At 38.9% G+C, this 27,495-nt stretch overlaps 2 protein-coding genes across 7 annotated transcripts in view; one reads left to right on the top strand and one right to left on the bottom strand.

The window, feature by feature from the left end:
* The window catches only part of LOC104909471 (uncharacterized), a 12,989-nt gene extending 12,683 nt beyond the window's left edge, over positions 1 to 306 (bottom strand). The window contains exon 1 of the mRNA XM_085216893.1: positions 189 to 306. Coding sequence (XP_085073019.1) covers positions 189 to 306 — 118 coding nt within the window. The remainder of the gene's footprint in view (positions 1 to 188) is intronic.
* The window catches only part of AASS (aminoadipate-semialdehyde synthase), a 27,374-nt gene extending 1,174 nt beyond the window's left edge, over positions 1 to 26,200 (top strand). For 4 of the 6 annotated variants that reach the window (XM_085218658.1, XM_085218667.1, XM_085218697.1 and 1 more), the window contains 23 exons: positions 297 to 520; positions 1,368 to 1,544; positions 2,109 to 2,193; positions 2,857 to 2,924; positions 3,019 to 3,165; positions 3,930 to 4,008; positions 4,104 to 4,231; positions 4,390 to 4,538; positions 5,130 to 5,252; positions 5,403 to 5,514; positions 6,010 to 6,069; positions 6,161 to 6,228; positions 10,566 to 10,687; positions 13,424 to 13,553; positions 14,153 to 14,263; positions 16,026 to 16,134; positions 16,567 to 16,707; positions 17,978 to 18,145; positions 20,226 to 20,321; positions 21,518 to 21,633; positions 21,816 to 21,904; positions 22,219 to 22,395; positions 23,744 to 26,200. In XM_085218658.1, coding sequence (XP_085074784.1) covers positions 305 to 520; positions 1,368 to 1,544; positions 2,109 to 2,193; positions 2,857 to 2,924; positions 3,019 to 3,165; positions 3,930 to 4,008; positions 4,104 to 4,231; positions 4,390 to 4,538; positions 5,130 to 5,252; positions 5,403 to 5,514; positions 6,010 to 6,069; positions 6,161 to 6,228; positions 10,566 to 10,687; positions 13,424 to 13,553; positions 14,153 to 14,263; positions 16,026 to 16,134; positions 16,567 to 16,707; positions 17,978 to 18,145; positions 20,226 to 20,321; positions 21,518 to 21,633; positions 21,816 to 21,904; positions 22,219 to 22,395; positions 23,744 to 23,862 — 2,790 coding nt within the window. In that variant the 5' untranslated portion in view covers positions 297 to 304 and the 3' untranslated portion in view covers positions 23,863 to 26,200. Of the gene's footprint in view, positions 1 to 206; positions 521 to 1,367; positions 1,545 to 2,108; positions 2,194 to 2,856; positions 2,925 to 3,018; positions 3,166 to 3,929; positions 4,009 to 4,103; positions 4,232 to 4,389; positions 4,539 to 5,129; positions 5,253 to 5,402; positions 5,515 to 6,009; positions 6,070 to 6,160; positions 6,229 to 10,565; positions 10,688 to 13,423; positions 13,554 to 14,152; positions 14,264 to 16,025; positions 16,135 to 16,566; positions 16,708 to 17,977; positions 18,146 to 20,225; positions 20,322 to 21,517; positions 21,634 to 21,815; positions 21,905 to 22,218; positions 22,396 to 23,743 lie in introns of all 6 variants that reach the window. The other 2 variants (XM_085218681.1, XM_085218690.1) reach the window with 2 other exon arrangements.
* Positions 26,201 to 27,495: the final 1,295 nt, after the last annotated feature.

Genomic DNA, 27,495 nt, shown 5'->3' on the forward strand with positions numbered 1-27,495 from the left:
AGAAGTTGTAATTAAGGAGTTGTTATGCTGGACATGCTAAAAGCCCTTTGCAATAATACAACTTTTTTCTATAAGGCCACCTCACCAACTGGAGATGCACCAAAGTACTTGCTGGCTTGGTGTTATCTAGGAATGCAAAATTAAATTCCTGTCCTACGAAAGTAGTATGTAGCTAAAATGTAAGCTACCTGATTTGTGTTTTACAGCAGATGTTAAAGGAGACCAGAACTTTTGCACTGTTTGAAAGATCTGTCTAGATGTACTATTTTCCTGCTTTGTCTCTGCATCACCACCAGGCCTCACCATGCTGCGAGCCTTTAGCCACACAGGCAATAGGTGTGCATTCCGCCCTGCTGGGTGCCGGCGGCGCCACCACAAGCCCGTGCTGGCTATCAGGAGGGAAGATGTCAGTGCATGGGAACGCAGAGCTCCACTGGCACCCAAGCATGTCAAGGAGCTGACACAGATGGGTTACAAAGTGCTGGTGCAGCCATCGAACCGGAGAGCCATCCACGAAAAGGTGAGGTCCTGTTCTGAGTCAGGTGAGCAAAATCATGGCTCAGTTAGTAAGGATAGTGCAGGAGAAATAATATTCAAAGGTTGTACACAAGGAAATGTATTACTTGTTACGTTGCTGTATGTGAAGTTATTGTGTCCTAGAGCAGAAAAAAAGCACACTGAAGAGAGTGCTGGCTGCTCTTGGAGGAGAGAGTTTTCTTTCCTTTGACACTGTGAGCTTCAGGACTGAAAATATTTTGGCCTAAAGTATCAGAGCCAACAGATGAGAATTGAAGTGGGGAATTAGTGATCTCTTGCACATACCGCCTTTTAATTAAAGCACAGTGCTGGTTTTCACCGAAGCATGATCAGATGAGACACAAGTAAGCTGGAATTTTAATAGATTTTTGAGATAAGAGAGGACAAAAATACATTTTTTGTATGGAAAAAGCATTCTTTCAGCATGGGCTTAGCCTAATGTGCTATAAAATCACGTCACCAGGCTTTTTTATCAGATCTCTCTAAACTTACTTCTGAGTATTTCAAAACATTGCAAAGGGCTGTTTGTTACTGCAAAACTGTAAGATAATTGAACACAGTAAAGTACTTTCTTTGTAGTCTGTAGATTTAAGATGAATTATTTTGTATGTTTTGGCCTCATGTAAACATGGAAATTCAATTTGATACTTCTTTTGATAACGAGGTTTCTGATTGTATCATGTGCAGTACCTTGCTTCTACTTTGTAGAATTTTCTGTTTGTGCTCTGAAGTCGCTTTTGTGCTGAGATCTAAATATATGTTAAAGAAAATGGACAACCAGAAAAAAAAAAGTTTTTTTTTTTCTTTTTTTTTTTTTTTCTTGTGTGTAGGACTACATCAAAGCAGGCGGTATTATTCAGGAAGATATTTCTGAGGCTTCTCTGATAGTGGGTGTGAAGAGACCTCCAGAGGGCAAGTTAATCCCTAAGAAGAACTATGCCTTCTTCTCGCACACCATTAAAGCCCAAGAGGCAAACATGCCCCTTTTGGATGAGATTCTGAGGCAGGTAAATGCTGTCATAACAAGGACTAGTGGCTGTTAGCAATGGGCTCAAACTGAGCTTGATCCTGAAGTCTGGTAGAAGGCTTGCTGCCTCACATGGTTGCTTTCAACATGCATATTTGTTGATAGCTCATGAGGACCATTCTCAGGATCCCTTCTTGGAGCTGACTATTTCTCACTCAGGATCTACAGCTTGAACTGCTGCTGAGTTTGCGTGCATATGGCAGACAAGTTGTGACCACAGTGTACTTGAGACTTTGTGTGTGAGCACAAAGATCTGTGGGCATTATAGATCCTTACTGAGGAAGTCAGCCAATTTGGGCAGAGAAAAGAGCAACTACTTGGCTGGGGATGTGATCTGCAGCAGCTGGAGCAACCCATTGGGGTGCTCTGTGCCAAGAGTGAACATGAAACGCAGAGATTCTTTACAGTGTGAATTCATATTCCCATCAGCCTATGTCAGGAAAGGCATCAAAGGTGTACGAAAAGGTAATTTCTAGGAATGCAGTGTGCCACTGACTCGGCATTCACTGAAAATTTTAACACTCGATTTGCTATGTGTTTTCAGGAAGTTCGACTGTTTGACTATGAAAAAATGGTTGATCATAAAGGAATGCGAGTTGTGGCCTTTGGAAAGTGGGCTGGTGTAGCAGGTATAGTGCACAAAATAAAGGCAGGCTTGAAACAGTAACTTCCTGTGATATTTCTGGTTCTGTACGTTTCCTGAAAGTTGGGGTGTTGGAACGCATTATAACTGCTATGCTGCTTTTAAGACCTTTTTTCCTTTCTGTTTTGTGTCTCTTCTTGATGAGACTACAAGTCATATAGTCCCATGGATTCCTGATAAATCTACTGCGTATATTGAAGTCCCATTCAGCTAGCCTGAGGCAGACAACATATCGATGTCAACTGCACAGACTTTTGAAAGATATCGCAGCTGACAGTTCCGTGGTTTTGAACAACTTCTGCTTATCATTCTGTTACCCATCTACACTGATTTTTGTGAGGTGTGGTTCTCATTCCTTTCTGCTGAACTGCAATTGTGTTTCTTCAGGAAACTCTGTGTTACAGCTTTTTGGAATCTAGTGATTAGTATGCACCCGACAGAAGGATATCCAAGTATTAAACCATGCTGGAATGCATAATCTAGGCCAAGGTCATGTTAGTCCTGCTATTGAATTTCTTCTTCCCTGGTGTTATGTACATTTTCTTTATAAGGAAACTATTAAATCACAGGCAAAAGTATTTGGGATGATTTTAGACTTCAGTCATTCTCTGCAGTTTCTAACTGTGCGTATTCATAATTAACACAATAGGAATGATCAACATTTTGCATGGATTGGGATTACGATTTTTAGCCCTGGGACATCACACTCCCTTTATGGTAAGAATATATATGTTTTCTTCTTTAGAAGAATGATGTTCAAGTATCGTCAGTATTTGAATAAGGAATGATGTCTCTGCGGCTTTGATTTCAGCACATTGGGATGGCACATAACTACAGGAATAGCAGTCAGGCTGTGCAGGCAGTACGAGACGCTGGATATGAAATTTCACTGGGACTGATGCCAAAGTCAGTTGGGCCTTTGACATTTGTGTTTACAGGCACTGGTAATGTGTCTAAGGTAAGAATTCTGTCTTCAAGGTGAAATATTACATTACTTCTAGGCATTTGATGTGTCAGGTTAAAGGTTAAGATGGGTTTATTTTGTTTGCTTGGACTTCAGGTTTTAATGCATGGGCATCCATCCTTTTGGCTTGCCCAGGCCACATTCAGTGAAGAGGGATTGTCTTGGGCCACAGATATGTAGGTCCCTCCAAAAGTAATGCATCCTTTATATTTCTTTGGAAACTACAGCATGTACAAATGAATACAGTAACACTGTTTGATAGAGAAAATTCTCTGCTACAAAACACTGTTTTTCAGCATAATCACCACCATTAGCTGTGCCTTTTCATCAACAATGAACAAGAGCCTGCATGTCACACCCATTAAATAGGTTAAACCTTATTCCTCCTTTCTCCTTTTTTGCACCTGCATGACTTTTGTCTCTCACTCTTCCCTCTGGGCTCACACAGTGTGTTGAGTCAGTCCATTAAATTACAGGGAGAGAAATATCTATTCTAATACTTGTTGACTTTTTATGTCTGTTTCGATAACACTGACTTGGCTTACAAGTGCTGGACTTTGGATTTGTTATCTAGGATTTGGGGAAAAAGACTCACCCCTGATTTTGGCAAGAAAGATCATTTAACAAGGTTCCAGCTATAAAGGAAAATCATTGTCTGTGACAGACCTTTGACATTTTTGTATCTCTTTTCTTAGACCCAGTGAGCAGTGTTACACTGTCTCTATATTCTTTCCTCATTCTGAATTCCACTTTTACAGGGTGCCCAAGAAATGTTCAATGCCCTGCCGTGTGAGTTTGTGGAACCACATGAGTTGAAAGAAGTTTCCCGATCTGGAGGTAGGCTGCGACAATAAATGTGATTAAATACATTCAAACCGATTTTGTCCAAGTATATCAGCTAATTATTGTTGTTGTTATTTTTTTTGCTTCAGACCTCAGAAAAGTCTATGGGACAGTGTTAAGTCGTCACCATCATCTTGTAAGGAAGCGTGATGGAATGTATGATCCAGCGGATTATGATAAACATCCAGAACTTTACACTTCTCGTTTTAACACTGATGTGAGCATCCCTTCTGGTCTTTTATAAAAGATTTTTCACATAAAGTTGGTAGTTACCACTCCATTGTGTATCTGTTGATTTAATACTCCAGACCAGGAAGCTTCAAGTTCTTCTGTTATTTATATAAGAACATCAGTTTTCTGTAACTTTCTTTGCAGATTGCACCTTACACAACTTGTTTAATTAATGGCATATACTGGGAACAACATACTCCTCGCTTATTAAGTCGACAAGATGCTCAGAAGCTACTGGTGCCAGTTAAATCTGCTGCTGGTGCACCTGAGGGCTGTCCTGAGTTACCTCACAAGTAAGACATCTCATTTCAGTTGTAACTGTTCTTCAGTACCATGATTTTTGTAAGGATATGGCTATGTATAACTGGTAAGGGAGTAGGCTTTTGTCTGTTTGCCCACTGTTGACATGTTTCTTCCTGACACTGAACAAATAAAGGGTTTTAAGAGTTAACATTGAGTGGAGGCAGAGGCTCATGAATGTACCACCAGTGCCAGATGTCTGCTAAGAGGAGGTAGCCATCCCGTTCCATTTCCTCTTCTGGTGATGAAGTTATTGTAGTATAGGATTGCCCAGTGGCTAGTGTGGGGGAACTGGTAGGTGGATGATGAGCAAGACGTGTTTGCATCACATCACAGAGAGTGGATTTTTCTGGTTTTTGAAAAGTTATGGTTGAAATTTGGATCCTACTGATACAAATGGAAATTTTATGACTACAGTGGCTTCAGGTTTCATTTATGTTTCTTGGAGGTCACTGAGTAATTTGTTTAAAATCGATACAACATTGATAGTTCTTTTTTTTTTTTTTTTTTCTTGTTTAATTGTGATCTCTTCCACACATATTTGTTTGTAATTTGGATGCTTTTCTTTTGTTTGATCCCTTTAGACTTTTGGCAATATGTGACATTTCAGCAGACACTGGAGGATCTATAGAATTTATGACGGAGTGTACAACAATTGACAGTCCGTTTTGTATGTATGATGCTGATCAGCATATTATTCATGACAGGTGAGATAGCCTTCAGTTCATATTGCATTCCTTTGTACTTTGTACAGTGAAACAGTATATTGAAAATCATCACTGAAAATAATTTGGAAAGATGGGATATTACAAGTATGAAAGAGAAGTTGTTTAGAGGAGCTGTATTCTCTCTTTCAGTGTTGAAGGCTCCGGTATTCTGATGTGTTCCATTGATAATCTGCCAGCACAGCTTCCTATAGAAGCAACAGAATACTTCGGTGACATGCTTTTCCCATATATTGAAGAGATGGTAAGATCTTATGTATGCAACAAGAAGGTAAAAACTTGGACTTTGGCCTGCTGGTTTGTTGCTTTTCTGGTCTCCTGTAAACATTCAAAAGAAATCTGCTGTAGAACACAACAGACTTTGTTTTAAAAACAAGCTTTCGAGGTATCCTTGAGGAAATACTTTCAAAACTCAACATGTGAACAAAAAATTAATGGATATCTTAGGGATGTGCAGATAATACTTTCTGTAGGCAGGAAACGGTCTCTGAAAGATAGATTATTGTTTATGGACCCCGCTGCAGTAGGTTTTGAAAACTGAGGGGTTTTTTGAGCACTCAACAATCACAGTAATACCATTGTTTGAATTTTCATAAAAGTCAAAAGACACTGATCATGGCTGGGGTAATTTTAGATTTAAAAGATACTGACATTGTTGCATGCATTTAAATGTTGCTTAAAATATTTTGATATTTTACTCTGAAAAAACAATCTGATTTGCAAAAACTTATTTTCACAGTTGTTATCAGAAGGCTCAGAACCTCTTGAAAACCAGCATTACTCATCTGTTGTTCGAGATGTAAGTTTTGCAGTTTGGCTGACTGCTTGTCTCCCTCTTCTTTAAAACACCGATACAAAAACTCCTCAAACTTTGTTTCATTTATTTCTAGGCAGTGATTGCATCCAATGGCTCACTGACAGCTAAGTATGAGTATATCCAGAAATTGAGGGAGAGCAGGTATTGTATAGCTTCTTAAAGTTTGGCTGAGAATTGTAAATAAGCTTGTCTGCATTCTCTTTCCCCTTTGACATTTTACTTTTATCTTGTGTTTTGGTGGACTGCTGCTATATTGCACTCATTGTCTTCTACCTTGTTGTTCTACCTTGATTTCCTTGTTCTTTGATGCACACTGTCTAAATCATTAAAATCACAGAATCATAGAATGGCTTAGGTTGGAAGGGATGTTAAAGATCTTCTAGCTCCAGCCTTCCTGCTGAGGGCAGGCCTGCCACTTACCAGGTCAGGTTGCTCAGGGCCCCATTCAATCTGGCCTTGAACGCCTCCAGGGATGGGGCATCCACAACTTCTCTGGACAACCAGTGCCAGTGCCTCATCACCCTCTGAGTAAAGAATTTCTTCCTGATTTCCAACCTGAATTTTCCCTCTTTTGTTTTAAAACTATCGCCCTTGTCCTGTCACTATCAGATCTTGTAAAAAGTCTGTCTCCCTCCTGCTTATAAGCTCTCCTCAAGTACTGGAAGGCAACAGTGAGGTTTCCTCGGAGCCTTTTCCAAACGGAATAAGTCCAACATCCTCAACATTTCTTCATAGCAGAAGTGCTCCAGCCTTTTGATCATCTTTGTGGCCTCCTCTGGACCCACTCCAATAGCTCCACATCCCTCCAGCACTGAGTGCCCAAGACCTGGACTCAGTACTCCAAATGGGGCGTCATGAGGGCAGAGCAGAGGAGGACAATCACCTCCCTCTTCCTGCTTGCTACCCCTCTTTTGATGCAGCCTGAGATACATCTGATTATTAATAACTTACACTGAAGTGTCATTTTTCTCTTCCTGAAGTGATCAAGACTATTATTTTTTACCAGAGGCAGAAAATAACCATACGCCAGTATTCTTCTGTTCTTCTTTGCTATTTTGAAATGGGTTTGACATGCAGTTCTTTGAAAGGAATGGCTGAAGAAGCTGTCTAGTATAGCTTGAATCTAGTTTCCTCAAGTATAGCTCAAGTACCGTGATGCTTAGCATTGTTCAGTGGGTGGATGTGTCCAGGAGCCTCTGTGAGACTCTTTGCCTTTTCATTATACTCCTGTAGCTACAGCTTTAGCAGCTGCTTCATCCTGACCCTGTTTCAATAGTTACGTGCCAGTGGTAGCATGAAAGAAGTAGCATTGAGTGGATTAGCTAACACAAGTATAAATAGATTGGATATCTCTTTCATTCCCCTTCCTCCCTGTCATTAACAAATACATAGAGTTTGCCTATGAAGAAGGTAAATTTGACAGTAAGTGGATACTTCTGCCTTCGTGTTCATGGTCAATGCCAGCTGTTCTATGCACTGTGTAGGAGTTGAAAGTGATCTGACCGGAAGCACTGCATGCACCAGCATGTACTAAAAGGACAGTGTGTTGACTCATGCCTGCCAAACTTATCAGACTTCCTTTGGAACTTTGGGAAGTCTGGTTATGAAGTTGTTTATGATGAATTATATGTAAGTGTTTTTTTTCACCTGAAGCAATAATCTGTATGCCTGCCAAAGACTCTGGTTTATTACATTTATTTTTATCTTGTGCTATATACTAGACCACCTCAAGAGGCTGTCTCAGTAACAAATTTTCCTATTCCTTATGCAGCGCAAGGATCTGTTTTTTTGGCTTTCTCCATAATCATTTGCATGGTCTTGTGTGAACTACCCTGAGAATCTGGAGACTTCCCAAGGGTTTTCTTTGGGTAGATTTTTGATATTCTGTAGACCTGTGTGTTGCATGTGATGTTCAGTTGTTCATTGGTGTTGCTCACTTAGTTATCAGAAAATCCAAACCTGCTAACACTACCCTCCCTTTATTTTGCAAACTTAAGAAATAATGCAAATGAAAGTGGGGATGTTTAGGTAAAGGTGTGATGTTTAGGTGCTTGTTTAGAGCCTTTTTGAATTATATGTCTTCTGTTATTAGTCTAACAAAGTATTATGTTGTGTCTAGTTTAGTACCTGAGGGCTCTATTTAGACTAATTGCTTATACCTTTGAATGATCATGAACATGTCAAGCATAGAATAGCCAGGTTGTATCAGCTGAACTTTTCCGAGTGCCATCAGAATGCAGGAAAAGTTTGATTTACTGAACTTTTCTCCATCTTTTCACTTTCATTTGCTTCATACCTGCTACCAATTCATCACCCACAGCTGTAATGGCACATCCCATTAAGAGAGTGGACTTTTTAAGTATTACTTCTAATTGTTCAGAGATTGACATAGAGCTGGCAATAATCTGAGATGTTCTTTTCTGGAATTCTCTTTTCACTCCTGGTGGGTCATTTGACAGCTCATGTTTATGCCCGTCCCAGAACAGTTGATCGAATTGGTATCTAATTCTGGACACTGGAAAAGTTTAAAATAAGTGTGATAAGAAATTTGGTTGCAAAATTCAGATTTCTTTAATTTAAATTAAATTTAAAATCTCCCCTTTGTCAGCACTGTTGTTCCAAACTCTGCATGTCACTCCTACTTTCTGTAAATAAACAGTGGAGGCGAGTTCTTAGTTCTTCCTTTGCCTGAAAAAGTGTAGTTGTGGAAGAGCTTGTTCTATTAGAATTGGAAGTAGGAGAAGGAGAGTCCATGGGTTAGTCACAGGAAAGGATATGATGGGCTTGGAACATCTTTTGTGAATAGATTAAATAATAATCTAAATTAAAAAAAAATAAATCTATGAAACTTGTAGGAAGTTCTACTATGTGCAATAACCTTTATACAGATTAAACAGATGATATATTGGTGTTTTCCATTCAAATTTAATGATTGAGAGGAGCTATTTAAAAAAAAAAAAAAGCCAAAAAGTAAAGGAAGAGAAAATGGAACATCAGGAATTTTGGAGGTCAATTCAGGCTTTACAAATGCCCACAGGTGGCTGGAGTGTGCTTCAGACAGGTGGATTTGGTATTGATTTAACTCTGTCCGCTCAGAGTAGTCTTTCAGTACTGCTGTTTGATGCCTTGTGCCCCTAGATATCCCAGTGTGCTTCATGCCATGCTTTAGGCCATGCAATACCACTGTTTTTGTCATGCTATTTTGGCATTGCTCTGAGAGGCTGCTACAGCATCCTTCATTATTCTGGGCATTTTCAAACTGAAAAATCACTAAACTAAAAATTGAGTTATGGGTGCCACGTAGAGTCCCCAAGAGGTCTGAGCCAACTATTATTTAGTGGAAATGAGGTTGGTCCTCTTCTGAGGACAGTAGCTCAAAGCAGAGTTGGTCAGCTACTGGTCAGGCTCTCTCTGTGGCATAATCCACAGGGCAGTGTATGCCTACGTAAACTCCTGGTAGATAAAGGGAAAATTGAGGAACTTCCATAAAGACTTCTGAAGTTTCCAATAAATCTGTATCTTGGAAGTTCCTAACTATGAACTGAAATTTGTTCTTAGAGTGTGCAATAAGAAAAACAAAGCCTCAAATAACCCCATTAATTATGTTAAACAACAGGATGATAAGTAGCTTCCTTTTCTCAAAGAATAAAACAAAAGTTATTTAACTAACAAATACTGTTATTTACTAAATAGCTTTTAACTGCATAGTGATGAAATTCCTTAAGCAAACATTTTTACATTAGTTTCAATGCAAACTTGAGGTAAAAGGAAATAAATATAAAAAAATGTTATTTATACATTTGCTGTTATTTATACATTTTTTAGTACATATTTAAGCAATTGCTGACCTACACTGTTCTGACTGGCAAAAAGAAATGCAAAATCCAATGTGAACACACTTTGTTCTCTAAGTCAGAAGAGCTACTTAAATTTATTTAGGAAAATAATATATAGAGAGTTTTCAAACCTATTCTTATCTGCAAACATAATTCCTTAATTGGTATTTTCCTACGTGTTTTTTTTTTTCATCTCTGTATGTTCCCATGATAGACTAATGTGAACCTAGTATAACTTAACCAAAATATGCTTTCACCAGTGGAAATTAAGGTCCTTCAGCATTTGTAAAATAATGTTGTAAAATAATCAAGGCGAAGACTGGGATCCCTTTCTGACAGCTCTGTGTGACAGACTGGAAAAATCTGTTGAGCACCCAATAGCAACTGGAGAAGCAGAGGAGACATTGATGGATTTGATTTTGGTTGTAAAAGAGGAAAGAAACTGGAAGTTACATTGTAGAAGAATGGTAGCTGTACTAGGCAGCGATTGACCAGTCTTGGGATAGCTAGCCAGGAAAGTGACTTGGTCTGAATAGAGCTCTTAGTTTGTAGACTTACTAAACGTGCTTATTCTGTTAGTTCTAACAGCATACCATTTCTTTCTTCTGAGTGGTTTTTAATTCTGCCTTTAATACCTCCTAGGGAGTACGCCCAGTCACTGAGCATGGGTAATAAGAAGAGGGTTTTAGTACTTGGCTCTGGCTATGTTTCTGGCCCTGTACTTGAGTATCTCACTAGAGATTCTGATGTCGACATCACCATTGGTATGTAAGACTTCTCTTGTTTTCCACTTAAAAATTGTCTTCTACATATTATATGGATTTAGTCCAACCAACTGGTTTGGCTTTCTTTCTCATAAATAATGAATGAATCTGAGAATTTATAAAACCTTTGCTATTATGCATTACAGAAAAGGGTTTTGTAACTTTTGAGTTCATATAGTTTGTTTGAAAATGATACATATCTGTGAAAAGTTTATTGTTTGCATACGTAAACTATAGAGAAATTAGAAATAAATATTTTTCCTTCCAAGCTGCTTTAGGCTCATGATTGGTGTTGTTGCCCTTTTGTTACCCTTTGCAGTAGTCACCATAAAACTTTTAACCTCTGGATAAAGACTTACCAGGAAGAAGAGGTGTACTCTAGGAAAGCTGTTTGCTTGTTATTAGTACTTCCTGAAGTGGCAAACAGGAAAGGATTACAGCAGTGTGCAGCATCCTTTCCTTTACCAGCAGGGAAGCTGCATCAAGTCCCTACAATACAGTAGCAGTAAGGGAAACCAAGTGAACTGGAGGATCTGTTTTCCCAAGCACTGTGCAAACATAGCAATTCCTCTTACCTGGGCAGTTTCTACAGTACTACTGGAAAAAAAAAAAAAAAAAAAAAGCTTGGAAGGAAAGAGAGACAAAGACATTACTTTTCTGATATTTGACAGCAGGCGGGTAGATGAAGAAAGTGTAAAATTACCTCGAGTGCCACATTTGGTTTCCTACTATTAGGCTAGACCTCTTTAAATGCAAGTGATTGATGTCTTGAATGAAATCTTTAATTAGAAAACGTTCATGTAATGAACATTCTTTTTTTTTGTTTTGAATTTATAGACTGCTTTGCTTAGTGTTGTTTCCTCAGCACATGTTGATTAACAGAATAGGTAGAATTATTCTCTGACAATATTTACTTCTCTTTGATTTTGGAAAGAACATAAGGAAATAAGGCCCCAACTTAGAGTCACAGATGCTTTTAATTCTCTGTAAGCCTCTGCCCCACCTGCTGCCTTCATTGCCCACTCTTTTCTCCTGGCTGTGTTCCCATTGCCTTCCTTCTGCTGGCTGCATGGCAAGCCAGGGCAGGGAACCAATTCGTTTTAAGTCAGATATGGCAAATATCTGGCTGCTTTTAACCTGGATCATTTTTTTTAGTTTTACTTTCCTTATAATGGTAAGTGCTGATGGCAGTGCAAGTAAGATTAAAGGAAAAGAACAGACTAAGTTGGAGACTGGATTTCCCTCTTTTATTGATAATATCAGTGCATGGAGGGTTTGTAGGGCTAAGCCATGGGTAGATATTGGAACTAGGCAGACTGAATATGGGCCTTTTAGTCATATCTTGCCTATGCAAAAGCTTAATGTTTTCATAATGTTAGAAATGGTGAATGATGTGAAATGCCTTTTTTTTTAAAGCTGTTAAGCTGGTTTCAGCTATGAATAAGAATTTTGTTATAACATACTGAAATGGTTTTGAAATACTCCTTCGTGCAGATTTATCTGGCTGTGTGGAATGGCAGATAGGGTGGGCTTTTCTAGGTGTGTGATGTGTTTGTCTGCTAAGTCTCTTACTTAGCTGTTTGGAGACTTATGTGTCTCTCAAGACCTTAGAATTAGGGAAGGTTTTCCTCTTTCACTTAAGCCCGCGTGATAAAAAGCACGTTTTCCTCTTTGGAATTTCTCTGCTTCTGGATTTCTAGTCAGCTTCTTGTTTTTTGGTGAAATAATCTGTACATTTGTGGGAATTGCTACTGCCGGTGAGAACCATTTGAATACTTCAGACTCTGCATCTATTTGGCTGAGTTAGAGAAGTGACTGTTTTTAAAACCAGAAGAAAACGTGTGCTGTGTAGTGACTTAAAATGGGTTAGGCATCAAGATAAGTTGTTACTCTCATTGAAAACGTTTGATTTTCAGCAGGTTGTTACTAATATAAAGTCAGTTTGGGATGCATAATTTTTCCACTGCAGTTTTCCCTCTAGAGTTAGCCCAATACAATATCCCATTAAACTGAGATGAACTAGACATTGCTTTTCTATGAGTGGAAACTCAAAGCAAGTGCAAAAAAAAGTACCTGTTTGATTGTAACACTAACACTCTGTGGATGTCACCAGAATTTCAGATGGTTCTATTTGTATAGGAGAAGGTGACTCATTTAGACTAAAATAATAATCTTACCATGTGTGGTGTTGGAAAAAATAAAATCAAGACCAAAAAACAGTTCTGCAGCCAAGCAAACATAACAACAGCCCAGCCAAAAGTACCACTATCCCAGTCAGCTAGACCAGTACTGGTTTGGAGATGTCCTACCTACTTCATCAGTAACAAAAAAGGATGATGACACTCTGGTTTTATGTGAATAATTTGTATTGACCTGCTGGTAGGTGGAAAGCATCAGCTTAAATTTTAGTTACTTGTAAGTATATCCACAGTTGTGATAATTGGTTATAGGACAACTCTTTATTTCTGAGAGTATTTTTAGGTTCTTGTTCTTGAGTTGTAGCTGCCATGGCTTGACTCTGTCAATTGATTAAAAAAAAAAATAAAAAAAATTACTGCTCTGCAGGTACTTTATGCCTATTTGCCTATTTTCTCTTCAACTCTTAGTGAAAAGAAAGCATCCGTGCAGCAGCTTCTGTTTGGAGAGAGGGTGGCATATATAAAACACAGTTATACACGGGTATGCTTTGGACTTGTTTTCATCTTTGAGAAACTTGGTGTTTTATTTTTAAAACAGCTTCTGTGATGAAGGAACAACTGGAACAGCTGACGAAAAAATACAGCAATGTTACTTCAGTTCATATGGATATTATAAAGGATGAGGAAAAGCTGTCCTCTTTGGTGAAGAAACACGACCTTGTGATCAGGTCAGAATTCTGGGTAAAATAGGGTGAGCTCAACCTGAAGTCATGCTGCTCCTTTCTCCTACTTCAGTGACCTAAGTCAGCATGGCAATTGCATAAAGGACCTTGTGTGAATGCCCTCAGTATTAGACCTTTGGATAGAATGTAAGTGGCAATAATAAATGTATATAAGTAATATTTATTATTATTTCAATGCATCGGAACTGGGATTATATTCCAGTATGTAAATGGTTACAACTGACCACTGCCTTCTTGAGTAGTGGCTCAGCAAGATGTTATGAATCTTATTCAGCTTGTCTATTTAGAAGGTCTTAAAAAGAGGTCTTTTTGGTTGTTTGTTGTTTATTAGGAGAAAAATGACAGAAAAAAACTGTCTGAAGAATTAATTCCATATTATTTTGCATGCTATTCTGAGTCATACAACAGTGTTTCTCTGATAGGGTAACATTTTACTTGTACGGGTGTGGAACTAGTGAGAGCAAAGCAGGGATGACTTCTCCATTTACTTGAACTTTTTTTGTAGGCACAGAAAAAGTGTTAAAGTCTTCCAGTTTTATCACTGGATTGGATTTTGATTTGCATAATTATCTTTCAATTTGTAGTTTGCTGCCTTATTCAGTACATCCTTTGGTTGCTAAGAAATGTATCAACAACAAAGTGAACTTGGTAACAGCCAGCTACTTAACACCAGCCATGAAAGAACTCCAGGAGAGGTAGGTATGGGCATCTCTCTGGCATAGCTTCTGACAATATCTGAAAAGTTTGCAGTGAGTTATATGTGCAGCCCTTATTGTGAATTACTGTTTTTCTACATTTCTTCCCTTCCTACAAAAGAGGACTAAGTAATTTTCCTCAGAGTTGCACATGGAGACTGTAACAGAACACAGTGGAGAGTGCATGCCCTGGTCTGGTCAGGCTACTGCTCTGAACACTGGAATATGTAGTTCTGCATGTCTCATTTTATTTCATGTCATTCTGCCTTGCCCTCTCCCCTCAAACCTGTTTTGAAGGAGGAGCTGGACTGTCCTGTTCCACCAGTGACACAAGCTTGATTGCTACCATTCATCTTCCCCTTACAAAAAATCATTCTTGGCTTATTGTATTAAATTGGTGACAGTTCTGACTATTACAATGTTTCTTTTGTTCTACTATATGAGGGAAAGTTGTTTTTGGCATAGAGCTTCTCTGAGTCACAGAACTCAAGAGTCAATTCAAGCGGGATGGGAATCCATTGTGCAGTGTTTCTGTAAATGATAAAACAGAAAGCTAGGTGTGTAGAGAACCAGCGTGGTAGAAACGTGAGAAGTTTGTGCACCTCTCCTCCCCCTCTTGCTGTGATACCAAGAGGTCATGTTTCTCTTGCCTAAAAATACCAACACCTTCCTCTCCCACCCCAACAAACAAACAAAAACCCAAACCACAAAAACGCTCCCTTCTCATTTATTGAAACACAAAGTTGTTTTTTTTTTTTTTTTTTTTTTCCATTTGTTTTTAAATAAATCACCTCAGCTAGTGGTGATAACTGAGTTACTCTGGGAAATAGGCAACTGTTTTGGTTTTTCTCTTGCTTTTTGCAAAACTACCACCACAGAAAACCTGGGTGCTTAAAACTTAGGAAAGAAGACCTTTCCATTTCTATCTCTCTGTGGAAGCTATTAGATTAGGGCTATTGTGACTATCCCTATTGTGTCTTTTGCATTACTGCCTTCCTGTGTTATAGTACTGTCCAGGAGAGCATGGCATACAAAGTGGCTTTTAGGGATATCTTTTTATATCATCCTCTTAAATCATGTGCGTCCAATCTTTCGGCTTGTCTAGGCTGCATTAAGTGAAGAGGAATTGTCTTGGGATGTGTATAAAATCTAAAATGTAGTTAAAATATATAAGCAACAAAATTTATTTTATTTTTTTATTAAAACATAAAAAAGAGCAACAAGAACATAAAACTAATGGGATATTGTGACCTTATTTTTGTGAAACTAACGATGAGTCTGATTCAGTGGAAGTGGTTGCAGTCCTTTGTGAATTCTCAAGATGTCTGTCAAAGATTTTTGATGAAATTTTGCACTGCGTTGTGCCCTCCCCATGTCCTGGTTTCAGTCCAGACAGGGCCTGTGTTTGGTGACTGTGAGCAATGAGAGCCTGCCTAGGTTTGGCTGCTCAATGCCACCGCCGTGATGGCACAAGGCAGGAAGCAGCTGCAGAGTGAGTGGGGCAGGGCTGTACGTGACCTGTAGGTTGGACATGCCTACTCTAGATGTTACATTAAAATAAAAGAAAACAAGGCTATCATGATTTCTAAGGCAGTTGCACCCTTTGGATTTTAATATCTGCTTCTGTTTTTTCCCCATGAACCTCAGACAGAGAACAGAGAAGAGTTTGGGGAAAGTTTTCTGGGTCTCCCTTGGACAGATTTCGTGAACAAAAGGCCTGCACAGTCAATGTTCTGACATTGTCAATTTCTGCTACTTCTAGCGTAGAGGCTGCTGGCATCACAGTTATCAGTGAAATGGGCTTGGATCCTGGTCTTGACCATATGTTGGCAATGGAATGCATTGACAAGGCAAAGGAAGTTGGTGCTACGGTAAGGTTGGCAGATTGCGTATGCTTCTGCCAGGGTTTTATTAGTAAAGCTGTTCCTTTAACACCAGCCTACTTTGGGGCGTACCACCAGTGTGTAATGGAACTCCGTTACACCTTAGTTTTTTCAGATGCTTGGAATTTGGTGTCAACTTATCCAATTTGTGAGAGTCCATCACTTAAGATGCCTTTGCCTCAGGTGTTTTTGCTATTTCATTGGCAGTGCAATGAGAAAGATTGTTGCTGTTGCTTAGTGAAGTTCTTCTGATTTCCCCTCCGCTGCAAATCTTGTAATTTGGCCTGGTTGGGAAATAACTTCAATGTTCAAACTTCAGAGTTTAAGAACTTTGGGGGATTCTGCAGGGTTGCTCTGTACTGTTTCCATCCCATGTCTGTCATCTGTTCCTTGTTTCTCACCTGTGGACAAATCTAACAGGTTGTATCCTACACTTCTTTCTGTGGTGGCCTGCCAGCTCCAGAGCACTCTGATAATCCTCTGAGATACAAGTTCAGTTGGAGCCCTCAAGGAGTCTTGCTGAATACCGTTCAGTCTGCTACGTATTTAAAAAATGGAGAGGTGAAGTAATCCTTTTGTTTCCATTTAAAGACAAAGAAGATGACACGAGGCTCAGCAGGGAATTGGGATTTGTTCTGTGTTTATTCTTAAGTGACTGACAGTTGCCTGAGTTGCAATGTGTCAATTAATCCTGTGTTCTGAGTATAATGGTGCCTGTCTGCTGCCAGCTTTTAATTCCTAATATATAGAATGCCAAAGAAGTGTATGCTAATGATTAAGGCACTGGCTTGAGGTTCATGTTCTGAGTTCAGCTTCCATGAAGTGCTTTTGCCACCTAATTGCCTGGTGTCTCTCTCTTTCAAACAAAAATGAACGTGCATCCTATTTGCTTTTCCATCTAATTGCTTTTGCAAACCAAACAGCTTAATTCTGCACTTGCACAGTGTTATTACATCTGTTTTATAGAAATACCGTGGTTTGTGGAAAGCTGTTGCAAGCCATTATCACCTTTCTGCTTTCCATTCGTATTTGATCACTCCTGCTTGCTCATTTACTGATCAGGGCTCTTCAAACATCTAGGAGACATCTTGTGTAACTGCCTTAAAATTTGGCTATCAGCAAATTTTTCTATCAGCAAAACTGAGAAATCGTCTGAGGTGTGTTGTCATGATGTTACTGTAGTAAGAAAAAGTAAAAATTCAGGACTTGTTCATTGGATCTTTGTCAAAAAGCAGCAGCAGATCAAATTAAAGGGTCTTTTAGAGAATGTGAAAATGCTTCTTAATTTAAAACACATTGCATCCATGTGAATGGTTCACTGGAAGAGCACTGTATGAGCTTGCCAGTAAGTTGCACAATTTTTCCTCTTTGCCATTTAAATCTTTAGCTGTCTTTGACTGTTGTGCAGGATTATTCTGCACAGGCGTCTTGTTTAACAGACAGTAAGATCTTACAGTATTGATGAAGGCTTGGTTGCTTTAGGCTTTCTTCTAGAAGGAAACCTTGCCCCTTTGTTTTGAAGCAACAAAATGAGTTCATGTCCATGAAGATTGCACTAATGGAAGTGCAATGGGAGCCTGCAACCTTATTCTAGTAATTCCTGCTGCACTTGTATTGTGTTAGCAGGATGTGCGTTGTTCTTGTCCTTTGATTAGTAACAGCTGACACAGTACATGCTCCTCCATCACAGAATATACTTAAATGGCTTCTGCAGCTGCTTTGTTTAGTTTGAGCCTTTCTTTGTGCCAGAAACACTAAGCATAATGTTCTTACTTGGAGCACACTTCATTTTCTCTGTTGAGTAATACTGCTGTTCTTTCATAAAACTCAGGTTATCAATATTCCAGCGGGAGGAGCGTTGCTTGATTCTGTTACTGCAATGGATTTTTATCCAGGATTAAATTTGGAAGGTTTTCCTAACAGAGACAGTACAAAATATGCTGAGCCATATGGAATTCAGACAGCTCACACTTTGTTAAGGGGCACCTTAAGATACAAAGTAAGTTTTGATCATTTTATTGTTGTTATTTTTTCTGAGGAGATGAGTGCTGTCATTTCAATAAAACTGTATTTAAAAGGCCCATTTTAGTTCTGCACTTGCTATTTATGTATTCTCTTTGTCTCAGCTGAGAAATAATTGAAAGCATAGTTTTACTTTGTTTATTTAACAGGTGTTTGTGGCTGCATACCAGAAGAGTAACTTTACCCAGTCAGTTAGCTTGCATAGTCTGCATCAGTATTTCTTTTTTTTTTCTGTGGCTTTGTAGTTAGCGTTGGATTGATAGAAGATTTGTAAAAAATCAGTTTTATGATGCATGTTGTTAGTATGTATTTTTAAGAATTGATTAACCTCTACAAGTTGATACAGAATGGAACATATAATTATTCCTATGAAAAATGTAACACAGAAAATCACAGTTTTGCATGAAGAATATGTTCATTAAGTAACTAGAAATCTTGAATTACAACAGCTTTAACTTGTTACTCAGAATATTAGAGGGTTTTTTCTTTCTGATTTCTTTATGTTATTGGTCAGCATACACTAAAAGGAAATCTAAACCCTTAATGAAAACTTGAAGAAAGCTTATGGATATATATCTACCTTTTTGAATTAAGGTTTTTGTTGAGGTTTAAGTTCCTTTCTTTTGTACATGGCATGAGAAATGTAATGCGTATTTTCCCTGTGTTGCAGTACACCAGAATTTTTTTTCTTTCTTTATTTCTGTGAGGGGGAAAAAGTTTGCTTAAGAGAGGAGGACGGAAGACTGATGTGGAGGTTCAAGGGTTACAAATGGCAGTAGGTTTCTTTTTGTCAGTCTAGATATGATCTCTTGTTCAGAAGCTAAAAATATGTGGCAGGCATCTGTCTCATAATGAAGTCTTAATATGACAGTATCTACTCTTCTGTTTGGTGCCTGGTAAAATGTTCCTCTTTTGTATAAGAGTTAGAACAAGAGGGGAAATAACAACGACAACAAAACCACGTCGGAGTGGCATAAAGAATTTTTTCTTGCAGCACAGCTGATAATGATGTTTCTGTGGTTAATGTTCCTTTCCTAATCACCAAAGGAGACCCATGCCTTCAGAGTTGGGTGATGTCAGAGCTGTGTGGAGGAGCCCCACCTGCGCAGTATTTCCATGCCAGTGTGTACCTGGCCATGTCCTGGCCCTTCTCGTACACTGCTCAGTCATGCAGTGCAGCAGAAGTGATCCATTCAGTGCAGAGGCTGTCGTCTCCTCAGTGCCATTCATAGGCTGAGTTCAGGTGGCTAATGGAGTCAATTTATAAAGAAGTGTCACAGAAGGATCTAACTGCAAGGCCATCTGAGCTAATAACCTTGTGCTGTTGGAGGGAGCTCTTCATTATAATTAGCCTCTCTAGGGGAGCTTTATTTCCAGAAGTCTGTTTTTTGATCATGGTTTTAGTCACTTGCATGTAACTGTTTTTAGGTATGCAGTGGCTCTGTGGGAGTTGTCCTTGTTACCATTAACGAGAAACAAACAAAGATGAGCAGGAAATGGTTGATTTATTTTATTGTTCAAACTATTGTCCTTTGCAGTTCCTTTTAGATATCATTCCAGTCCTGTCTTTGTTGTCTCTCTAATGTTCCTGAAGAAAAGATACAGAGGGTTCTTCCCTTAAGAACTAGTTTATTTGATATCATTACAATTATACAAGTGTAAAACTGAGGTGAGCCAAATTCAGATTTCGGCTGTCTGTTCTGTAGTTTGTTTAGGGCCCAGGTGGCTGATCTGCCCTGTCTAATGATGCACTTGAATTTGGTCTGGTTCTGGCCAGCTTGGCCCTTTAATCTCCTGAACCAGTTCTACTTACCACCAAAATACTGATAACAGAATAACAATAAATCATTAAAGAGGGTGTAGAAAAAATAGAATGAGAGGTGGAGACCCATGTATTCATCTACCACTGTAACCCCATTGGAATCATGTTGTTATAACTGTTTTCCTGTGGGAATAACAGCACAGTCATGATTGTGTCCACCACTGCTTTAAAGCTAAGACGAAGTATCTCAGTTTCAAGTGATTATTGTTTTTAACACATTATTCTTTTATTGCAGGGATACTCTAAAACTATGGGAGGCTTTGTAAAGTTAGGGTTAATTAACCCAGATCCTTCTCCTTTACTAAACTCAACCACACCACTTCTAACTTGGGTGAGTTTCTCTGATTTTTGTCTTCTTTTCTCTGTTTGACTAACCATTTCTTTATTTCTAGATTTGAGTGTCCTTTACAATGGCAATCTTGTATGCTTATGCTACATTATGGTCTGAGAAGAGCACAGGATTTTTCTGAAGATGTTATTATTTTCAGTAAATAACTCCTTCAATATTCTCAAAACCAAAGAATGAAAAAGGTGAAGAGGCTGACTCATGGTTGACTCTGACTACCATGGAGTGCTGCTCATCTTCCCAGACTCCAGAGAGCTTTTATGCTGCTGTTTCAGCAGTGTGTCCTGTCAGTCATTATCTCAAAATGGGCAAGGAGTGGTTTTTATTTGTCGAGATGGTTTTTGTCCTCTTTCATTTTTAGGTTTAACATACACAAGTTTTATGTGCAAAAATTGCTATAGCTTCCAGCCCTTCTAGCCTCAGTGAATAAGGACGCAGTATCATGGAATCTGTAAAATTAAATAGCAACTCCTTAGTCTCACTGCAAACCTTGTCTCAGCAATATTATTACATCTTAGTACTTCTTTTTTTACCTGCCTTACATTTGTAGTTTGCTTGTAGATAACATGAGCTTGTCAACAGGCTGTACAATTCTTGCTTGTTTGGAGCTCCTTCTACTATCCATCTTGCTGTGAACGAAGCAAGCAATAACTAACATCTTGATAACACAAAATGTTCTTCAGATATGGAAAAAAAAAAAAATTCAGAAAGCTTTTTGGTAATACTCCCATGATTGTGATAGGCTTGTTCATCTCACTTGTCTGTGCCCTTTCTTTTGTAAAGGGACAGTCTAGTCCAGCTGAGAGAAATCCTTACATTCCTGACATACTGACTGCCTGAAGGCTGCTTTCCTTTCACCTGAAAGTCCTCCAACCATTCCTTGTTTATGCATATTTCTATGTTTATTCAGTGCTGGAGGAGGGGTAAGACAATAAAGGGATAAGTAGCGTGAGGCAGCTGAACGGTGGGTGCAGAAAGTTTTTGGGGAAAAACAATACGTATTCTCATGTGCTGTGATTAAAAATCTCAAACTGTCTTACTTCTTACTTTTCCTGTTTGTGCAGTCTGTCTTCTCAGAAGTAGTGGATGTTAACTGAGCTTAGGTTCTCGAAACCTTGACTGAAAAGCAGTGGGAACAGATGTCAGACCTTCAGGAGCTTTTTAATTTTCTTTTAATACAGAAAGAGCTCATGTGCAAACTGGTTGAAATTCAGTCTCCTGCTGAGTACTCTGTGCTTAAAGAAGCTGTATTTAATAAGCTGGATAGAGACAAAAGTCAGCTGGAGGCTGTGGAATGGTAAGATGTTTCAGTAATTTTAATTTTTTTTTCTTTTTTTAAGAAAAAAAAAGTTGGCAATTTTACCAGTTCTGGTCCACGTTGAGGCAATTAAACTGATAAATGTTGAGTAACCTGGAAATCACAAAACTGAAACTAAGTTGTTGATGTGCAGTTGTATCAGTTTATCTCTCTTCTACCAGGCTAGGATTACTGGGAGATGAACCAGTTCCAGCAGCAGATTCCATTGTGGGGGCTCTTGCAAAGCACATGGAGACAAAGCTGCCTTTTGGTATGTGAGAAGTCCTGCTGTCTTTCGTGGCTGTCACTGGGACAAGTCAATATCTCTTACAGCCTTAATTTCATTAGTTTGTTTAAGTTTTTTAATGTCTCATAATGTTCCCTGCTCCATCCACTATTGTTTTCTTTCCCTGTTAATTTTTCATCTCATCTGTATCTTCTATCTTTTATAGCCCCTATCTGAAGTGTAAATTACTTCCCCAAAGTAAGAGGTGTGTATACATAATGCCTTGCTTGTCAGAAGCCTCATCTTGTTAGAACTGGAATGCAAGTAATTAATGAATACTTCATGTGCTTTTCTGTTAGGCACTGGGGAGAGAGATATGATTGTTATGAGAAATGAAATAGGTCTCAGGCATCCTTCTGGCCATTTGGAAGACAAATTTATTGATCTGGTTGTCTATGGTGATAACAATGGATATTCTGCCATGGCCAAAACTGTAGGATACCCGACGGCTATTGCTGCTAAGATGGTTCTAGATGGTAAGTGACAGGTCAGCCTTTGGTAATTGTATTTCAACCTCTGTTTTACCTGCCTGTAGAAAATATGTGGTGTTCTTGAAGTATACATCTGTATTATTGTTATTTCTAATTGATCAAACTTCTCTTGTCTCCTTACAGGAATATTTAATCTGCGTGCTTGGATCATTTAATGACAGTTCTTAATTTACTTCTGAATTTGTAAAGATTTTGTTCATTTTAATCTTAAGTGTTTCATTGGTATAGAGGGACCTTTGGTATTATAAATTACAATTGTTGACCTTTGGAAACTATGTCACAGTGAAACAGGTTAAGATATACTTATGCTGAACAAACAGCGACTTCCACTGTTATTTTCCAGACTGATCAGATTTGAGGTTAGGGCATAATACTGGACATATTCTGTGTGCATATAAACATACACATTGCCTAGTTATGATCATGTAAGCATGAAATATTGTTGGGGGTTGTTCTTTTTTGTTCTTTTTTCCTTCTTGTTTTGTGTTTTTTTGGTGTGTTTTTTTTTTTTCTTAAGTTCAGATGCTTTTTACCTAGCCAGTTTCATAGCTCTGTGAATCAAATTGAAGCTGTGTGTATCACACTGTGCTATATGAGAACATAACACCACTCCCTAAAAAAGAATATCTATATAATTGCAAAGTGACATTTGCATTTGTATGTTGAACTTGGCTAGCTGACAGACTTGCATCTCAAAAGGGCTGGAGGAGAAAATACAGTGAGGAAAGCTCACAAGTAGAGATGAACACGGATTGTTTACTAGTTACCATCACAAGTAAAACATGCTGGATTTGGAGAAAATTAATTCGTTACTGATGAAAATAGCTTTGGCTAGTGAGATCCAAAGTAAAATGAGGCCTTCCCCCTTTCTTCAACACATTTCCTCTCATGTCTCCATGCCTCAACTTTTTCCCCTGGCCCTTAGCATTGCAGGAGAATGCGGAGCTAGGGGTTGCAGTCAGTCTGTAAGCGTGTCCCTGTTGCTTCTTCCTCTTCAGAATTTCCCCTTGCTACACTGTGGGTTCCCTGCAGGCTGTACAGGACTCTCTCAGCACCTTCTCTTCTATGTCATGGTCATTCTCTTCCCTCCATTGTGTTCAGAGTTTCTTTCTCGTACTTTGTTCCTCACTCTCTGCTGCTATGCAACACTTGAACCCTTTCTTAAATCTACTTTTGCAGAGGCACCACCACTTTGGCTGCTGGGCCCAGCTATGCCCTGTGGCCAAAACAGGCTGTGTCTGGCACAGGGCAGCCCCCACCTCCCTGCTGGCACCTGGACACGCAATAACTTTAACACTTAATGCGTTTTTTCATTCTTTCTCCTTAATTTCAGGTGAAATAAATACCAAAGGCATGGTTATACCACTGACGAAGAAGATTTATGGACCAATACTGGAGCGTGTTAAGGCAGAAGGCATTACATACAATACTCATAACGTTATCAGACAGTAACTGGAAGCGATGGATTGAATCTGGTTTTGGCACTGTTTGTTTTCCCATGCATACAGCTTGAAGATTCTCAACTGGGACCAGTTAAAAACAGGATCTGGTATTTCACACCTAAATGGTGCCTTCTGTAGAATCAATCACCTGACTTTGTTGTAGAAACTGCAGATACTCGGGTTCATGAGTTACGTTATTTTCTTTCCAGTACTTTTACACCCATGTTTCAGCACCTACCAGATATTTACTTAAATGTTTTCTAAATAACTCGTATTTTTAAATTGAATTCATCTCCTAAGTGTATAGGATGGAGTTATTACTAAGATAAAACGCAGCTGAAAGGAAAATCCACTACTGACTTTTGTGAAGGAAAAGGCTGAATGAATGGAAATTAATTCCGTTTATTGTTTGATTTTATTTTTCATTTACCATAAACCATTTAGCAGAGACAGAAGTTATACTTAAAATGTAACCCTTATCCTGTTCCCTTTAACGGTAAGTGGGAACGTTTTCACAATAACAACATGAAATAGTTTAGATATTCTTTGCTACCAGCAACTAAAAGCCTATTCAATATTGAAGGTGGTCAGCTGTTAACATTTGAAACCTAGATCTTATTATTTGTTAAATCTTTCTCTTATGAATGTATACTTGAATTCATAGGTAGAGGTAGTGTGTTTAAAACTACCTTCCCTCCCATGCCCTTTCCTGGCTGCAGAATGTTCAAATAGCTATTGCATGCTGCTTTCTGTTATTAGGAGAGCACATGAGCACTTAGCTCTGCCGCTCGGAAGGGTATTCTTAAATGTGCTACAGTTAATGTGCTCACTGGTTGCTCTAAATGACATGTTTACTCTTTCGACTTACACCGTGTGCCTTGTCCAAGTTAAGAACTGTTACAAAGGGAATTGACTGTCTAGTACAAGCAGCTTTGAAATGCAGCAGGCTTAGAGGTTTAAATCGCTACTATTTGAGTTAACTTTTGTCCTTTCTCTATCATGCTTTTGAATTGTTGCTTTGGGTGCCTGTCCATACTACTCAATTCACTGCCACTTCAGAGAGATGAGGGTTTGCACCAGCTCATGTGGTGCTAAGTGCTGTGCTGCTCAGCCACGCTGGTCCAGCTCTAGCAGCAGTGCAGCTGTGACAGCTCTGAGCTTTAGCCTCAGTTCAACTTCTCTCTGGCAAAACAGCAGCCATTCCCTTCTAGTTCAGGACTGCTTCTGTAGTTTTAGCTCAGGGATTTCTGCACCACCTTGCAGTGCAGGCATGGGTTAAACTTTCCACTAGTTCACAGTGAAGCCAGATCTACCAGTTGCAGTGGTACTTGTGCAGCTATCTGGAACTCTCCTCTAAAGTTGAACGCTGATTTTGGAATCTGTCTCTTATCAACTTTTCTCACAAATGCACTTTGCTGATAAACGCACAGCCTTTTATCTGCTGAGCAACACAGTACTACTAACACAGTCCTGAAGGGAAGTCCAGAGGTTGCTCTGTCTGGTAGGAAAAGCTACTGTGAGTATAGCTGAAGTTTTGATCTCCAGGTCTTGCTACTCAAGATTTGGATTTGCTTTTTGCATATGTAATGAAGTAGCAATGGCAACAAAGAGGAGGCTGAAAGGAGCCAAAGGGGGAAGAAAGAATGAAGGTCAAAGAGGAGGGCTTTTTGTGCTTTTTGTACTGAGTCAGTGAATGCCTTCTTGCTGTCAAATTTGAATTATGTTACATTGCTATGCATGTTCTAAATATTGGATGAGACCCTGGCTCCATTTTTCTGCGTCCCCTCCCACTGCTGTTACAGGTTATCTGTTACATGGCTTGCACGTGCATCTATGGTAAGCATGGAGTCTGGAATGAACGTTCTGCTCTCTGCTGCCTCCTCTGTCCAACAGGTCAATTAAAGGCCTCAACTAAGGTTAAACTTTTATCTGTGGGTTTCTTCCAGTTCAATACAGGGTGACACCAGGATCTCAACTTAAGAATTCTGTTGCCCTCCTTTACCCCACAAATACAAAACCATGGAGCTAAGGCTGTATGTATATATACACCTTGCTTCTCTGCCTAGAAAATGCAATATGCAAAGAAAATTGGAACTTTTTTTTTTTTTAAATCTTAGATAACCCTGGAATGACAGTGTGTTATCTTCAAGAAACGCTATTTTTGGAAAATTTTCTATCAGAATATATTTGTTTCCCCATGCAGTGATGCTTTTTATTTTTTTAATGTAGACTTAAATGTATCACTCAGCTTTTGTATGAAGGCTAGATTTCAGCTCTCTTTGCATATTATAGGAAGATAATTGTATGGTATGCGCAAAATTGGTTGAGAAATAAATCTGAAAAACCCATGTTTCTTTGTCATGTCATCTTTGCAGTCTGATGAGCTGTACCTGAATGGGATTTGTGTTTCACATTGATTTTTGTGTCTACAGATGTAAACTTAGCAAGAAAGAGAAGAGAAAAAATTGTCAAGATTGTTAAAGCATCTCTATGTAACGCTACTTGTATTACTGTATTTGGACATCTTTTGCTATAGTCTTGAAATACACAACATTTTTGTCTCTCTCCTTGTGACAAATGCTTAAATGGGAAGCTAGGTGTGTAAGATGGTCCTGTGCCCCAGCAAGAAATGAAGGCTTTGTTTCTCACTGCCTATCTCAGGGCTTTGAGGGCTTTGCTTTCCGAAGAAGCAGTAGAATACAAAGTTTGGTTTCTATTATCACTGCCTTGGTGTAAAGGCTCTTAAGCTGTTCGTTCATATCAGGCTCCAAAGTTTGTCACTTATCGCTCAGTTTTTCATTATGGGATTTGTTTTCATGCCAGCTCTCTATGACAGATAAGATCCCACTTTCTGAGATGGAGGTGCGTGAGACAGACTTCACTTTCACATTCTTCTTCTTTACCTTGGCATTTGACTCCCTGCCCCAATTTTCCTACAGATAAGAACTATTGGAACACAAGCATACATCTACCTGGCAAATGGCATGCAATCAAAAAACAGCAATAGCTGTTTAAGAGGAAAAAAAAATATCAAGCTATGTGGTTGCAAAGGGACTGAAAAGCTAATGAGGAGAGGGAGAGAAAAATGGAAAAACAGAAATTTAGTTTTGCCCGTTGAGCAGAATTTATGAAAGCAAAAGGAAGGACCTCAGGTACTCTGTGACTAGTTCTAGGGTCACAGGATCTGGCTTTCCTGAAACAAAGAAATGAGTTGAGTATGTCAGAAGAGCTTTTTTTTCTTTCTTTTTTCTTATTTTTAAAAATCTCTTGAGATAAATAAAATTGAAAGTGGAACAGAAGAAATGTGGCCAAATGTCCTGGGAGACTACATTCTCTCCTCTCTTGTCCATTTGAAAGTACATAATCTGTGAAAGCATAAAATCTCTGAAACAGAATTATACAATCAGACATTAGTCTTGCTCTGTGGAAGTGGTAAAAGTAAGCCTTTAACATTTTCATTGTGCTATCTGCTCCATTTTTCCATTTGTTTTCCCATATATTGTTCTTCAATGCTGGCTATAATTTTCTAACTTGCACATCGGTTGGCCTTCCTGTTTCTCCATTTCCTCAAGAAGCCCAAGGATGTCAGATGGTTTTGCTACACAAGATAGTGGGGATTTTCTTCTCCAGTCTCCTGGGCTGA

This window comes from Meleagris gallopavo, chromosome 1 (assembly GCF_905368555.1).
Source record: "Meleagris gallopavo chromosome 1, MGAL_WU_HG_1.1, whole genome shotgun sequence".
Lineage (NCBI taxonomy): Eukaryota > Metazoa > Chordata > Aves > Galliformes > Phasianidae > Meleagris > Meleagris gallopavo.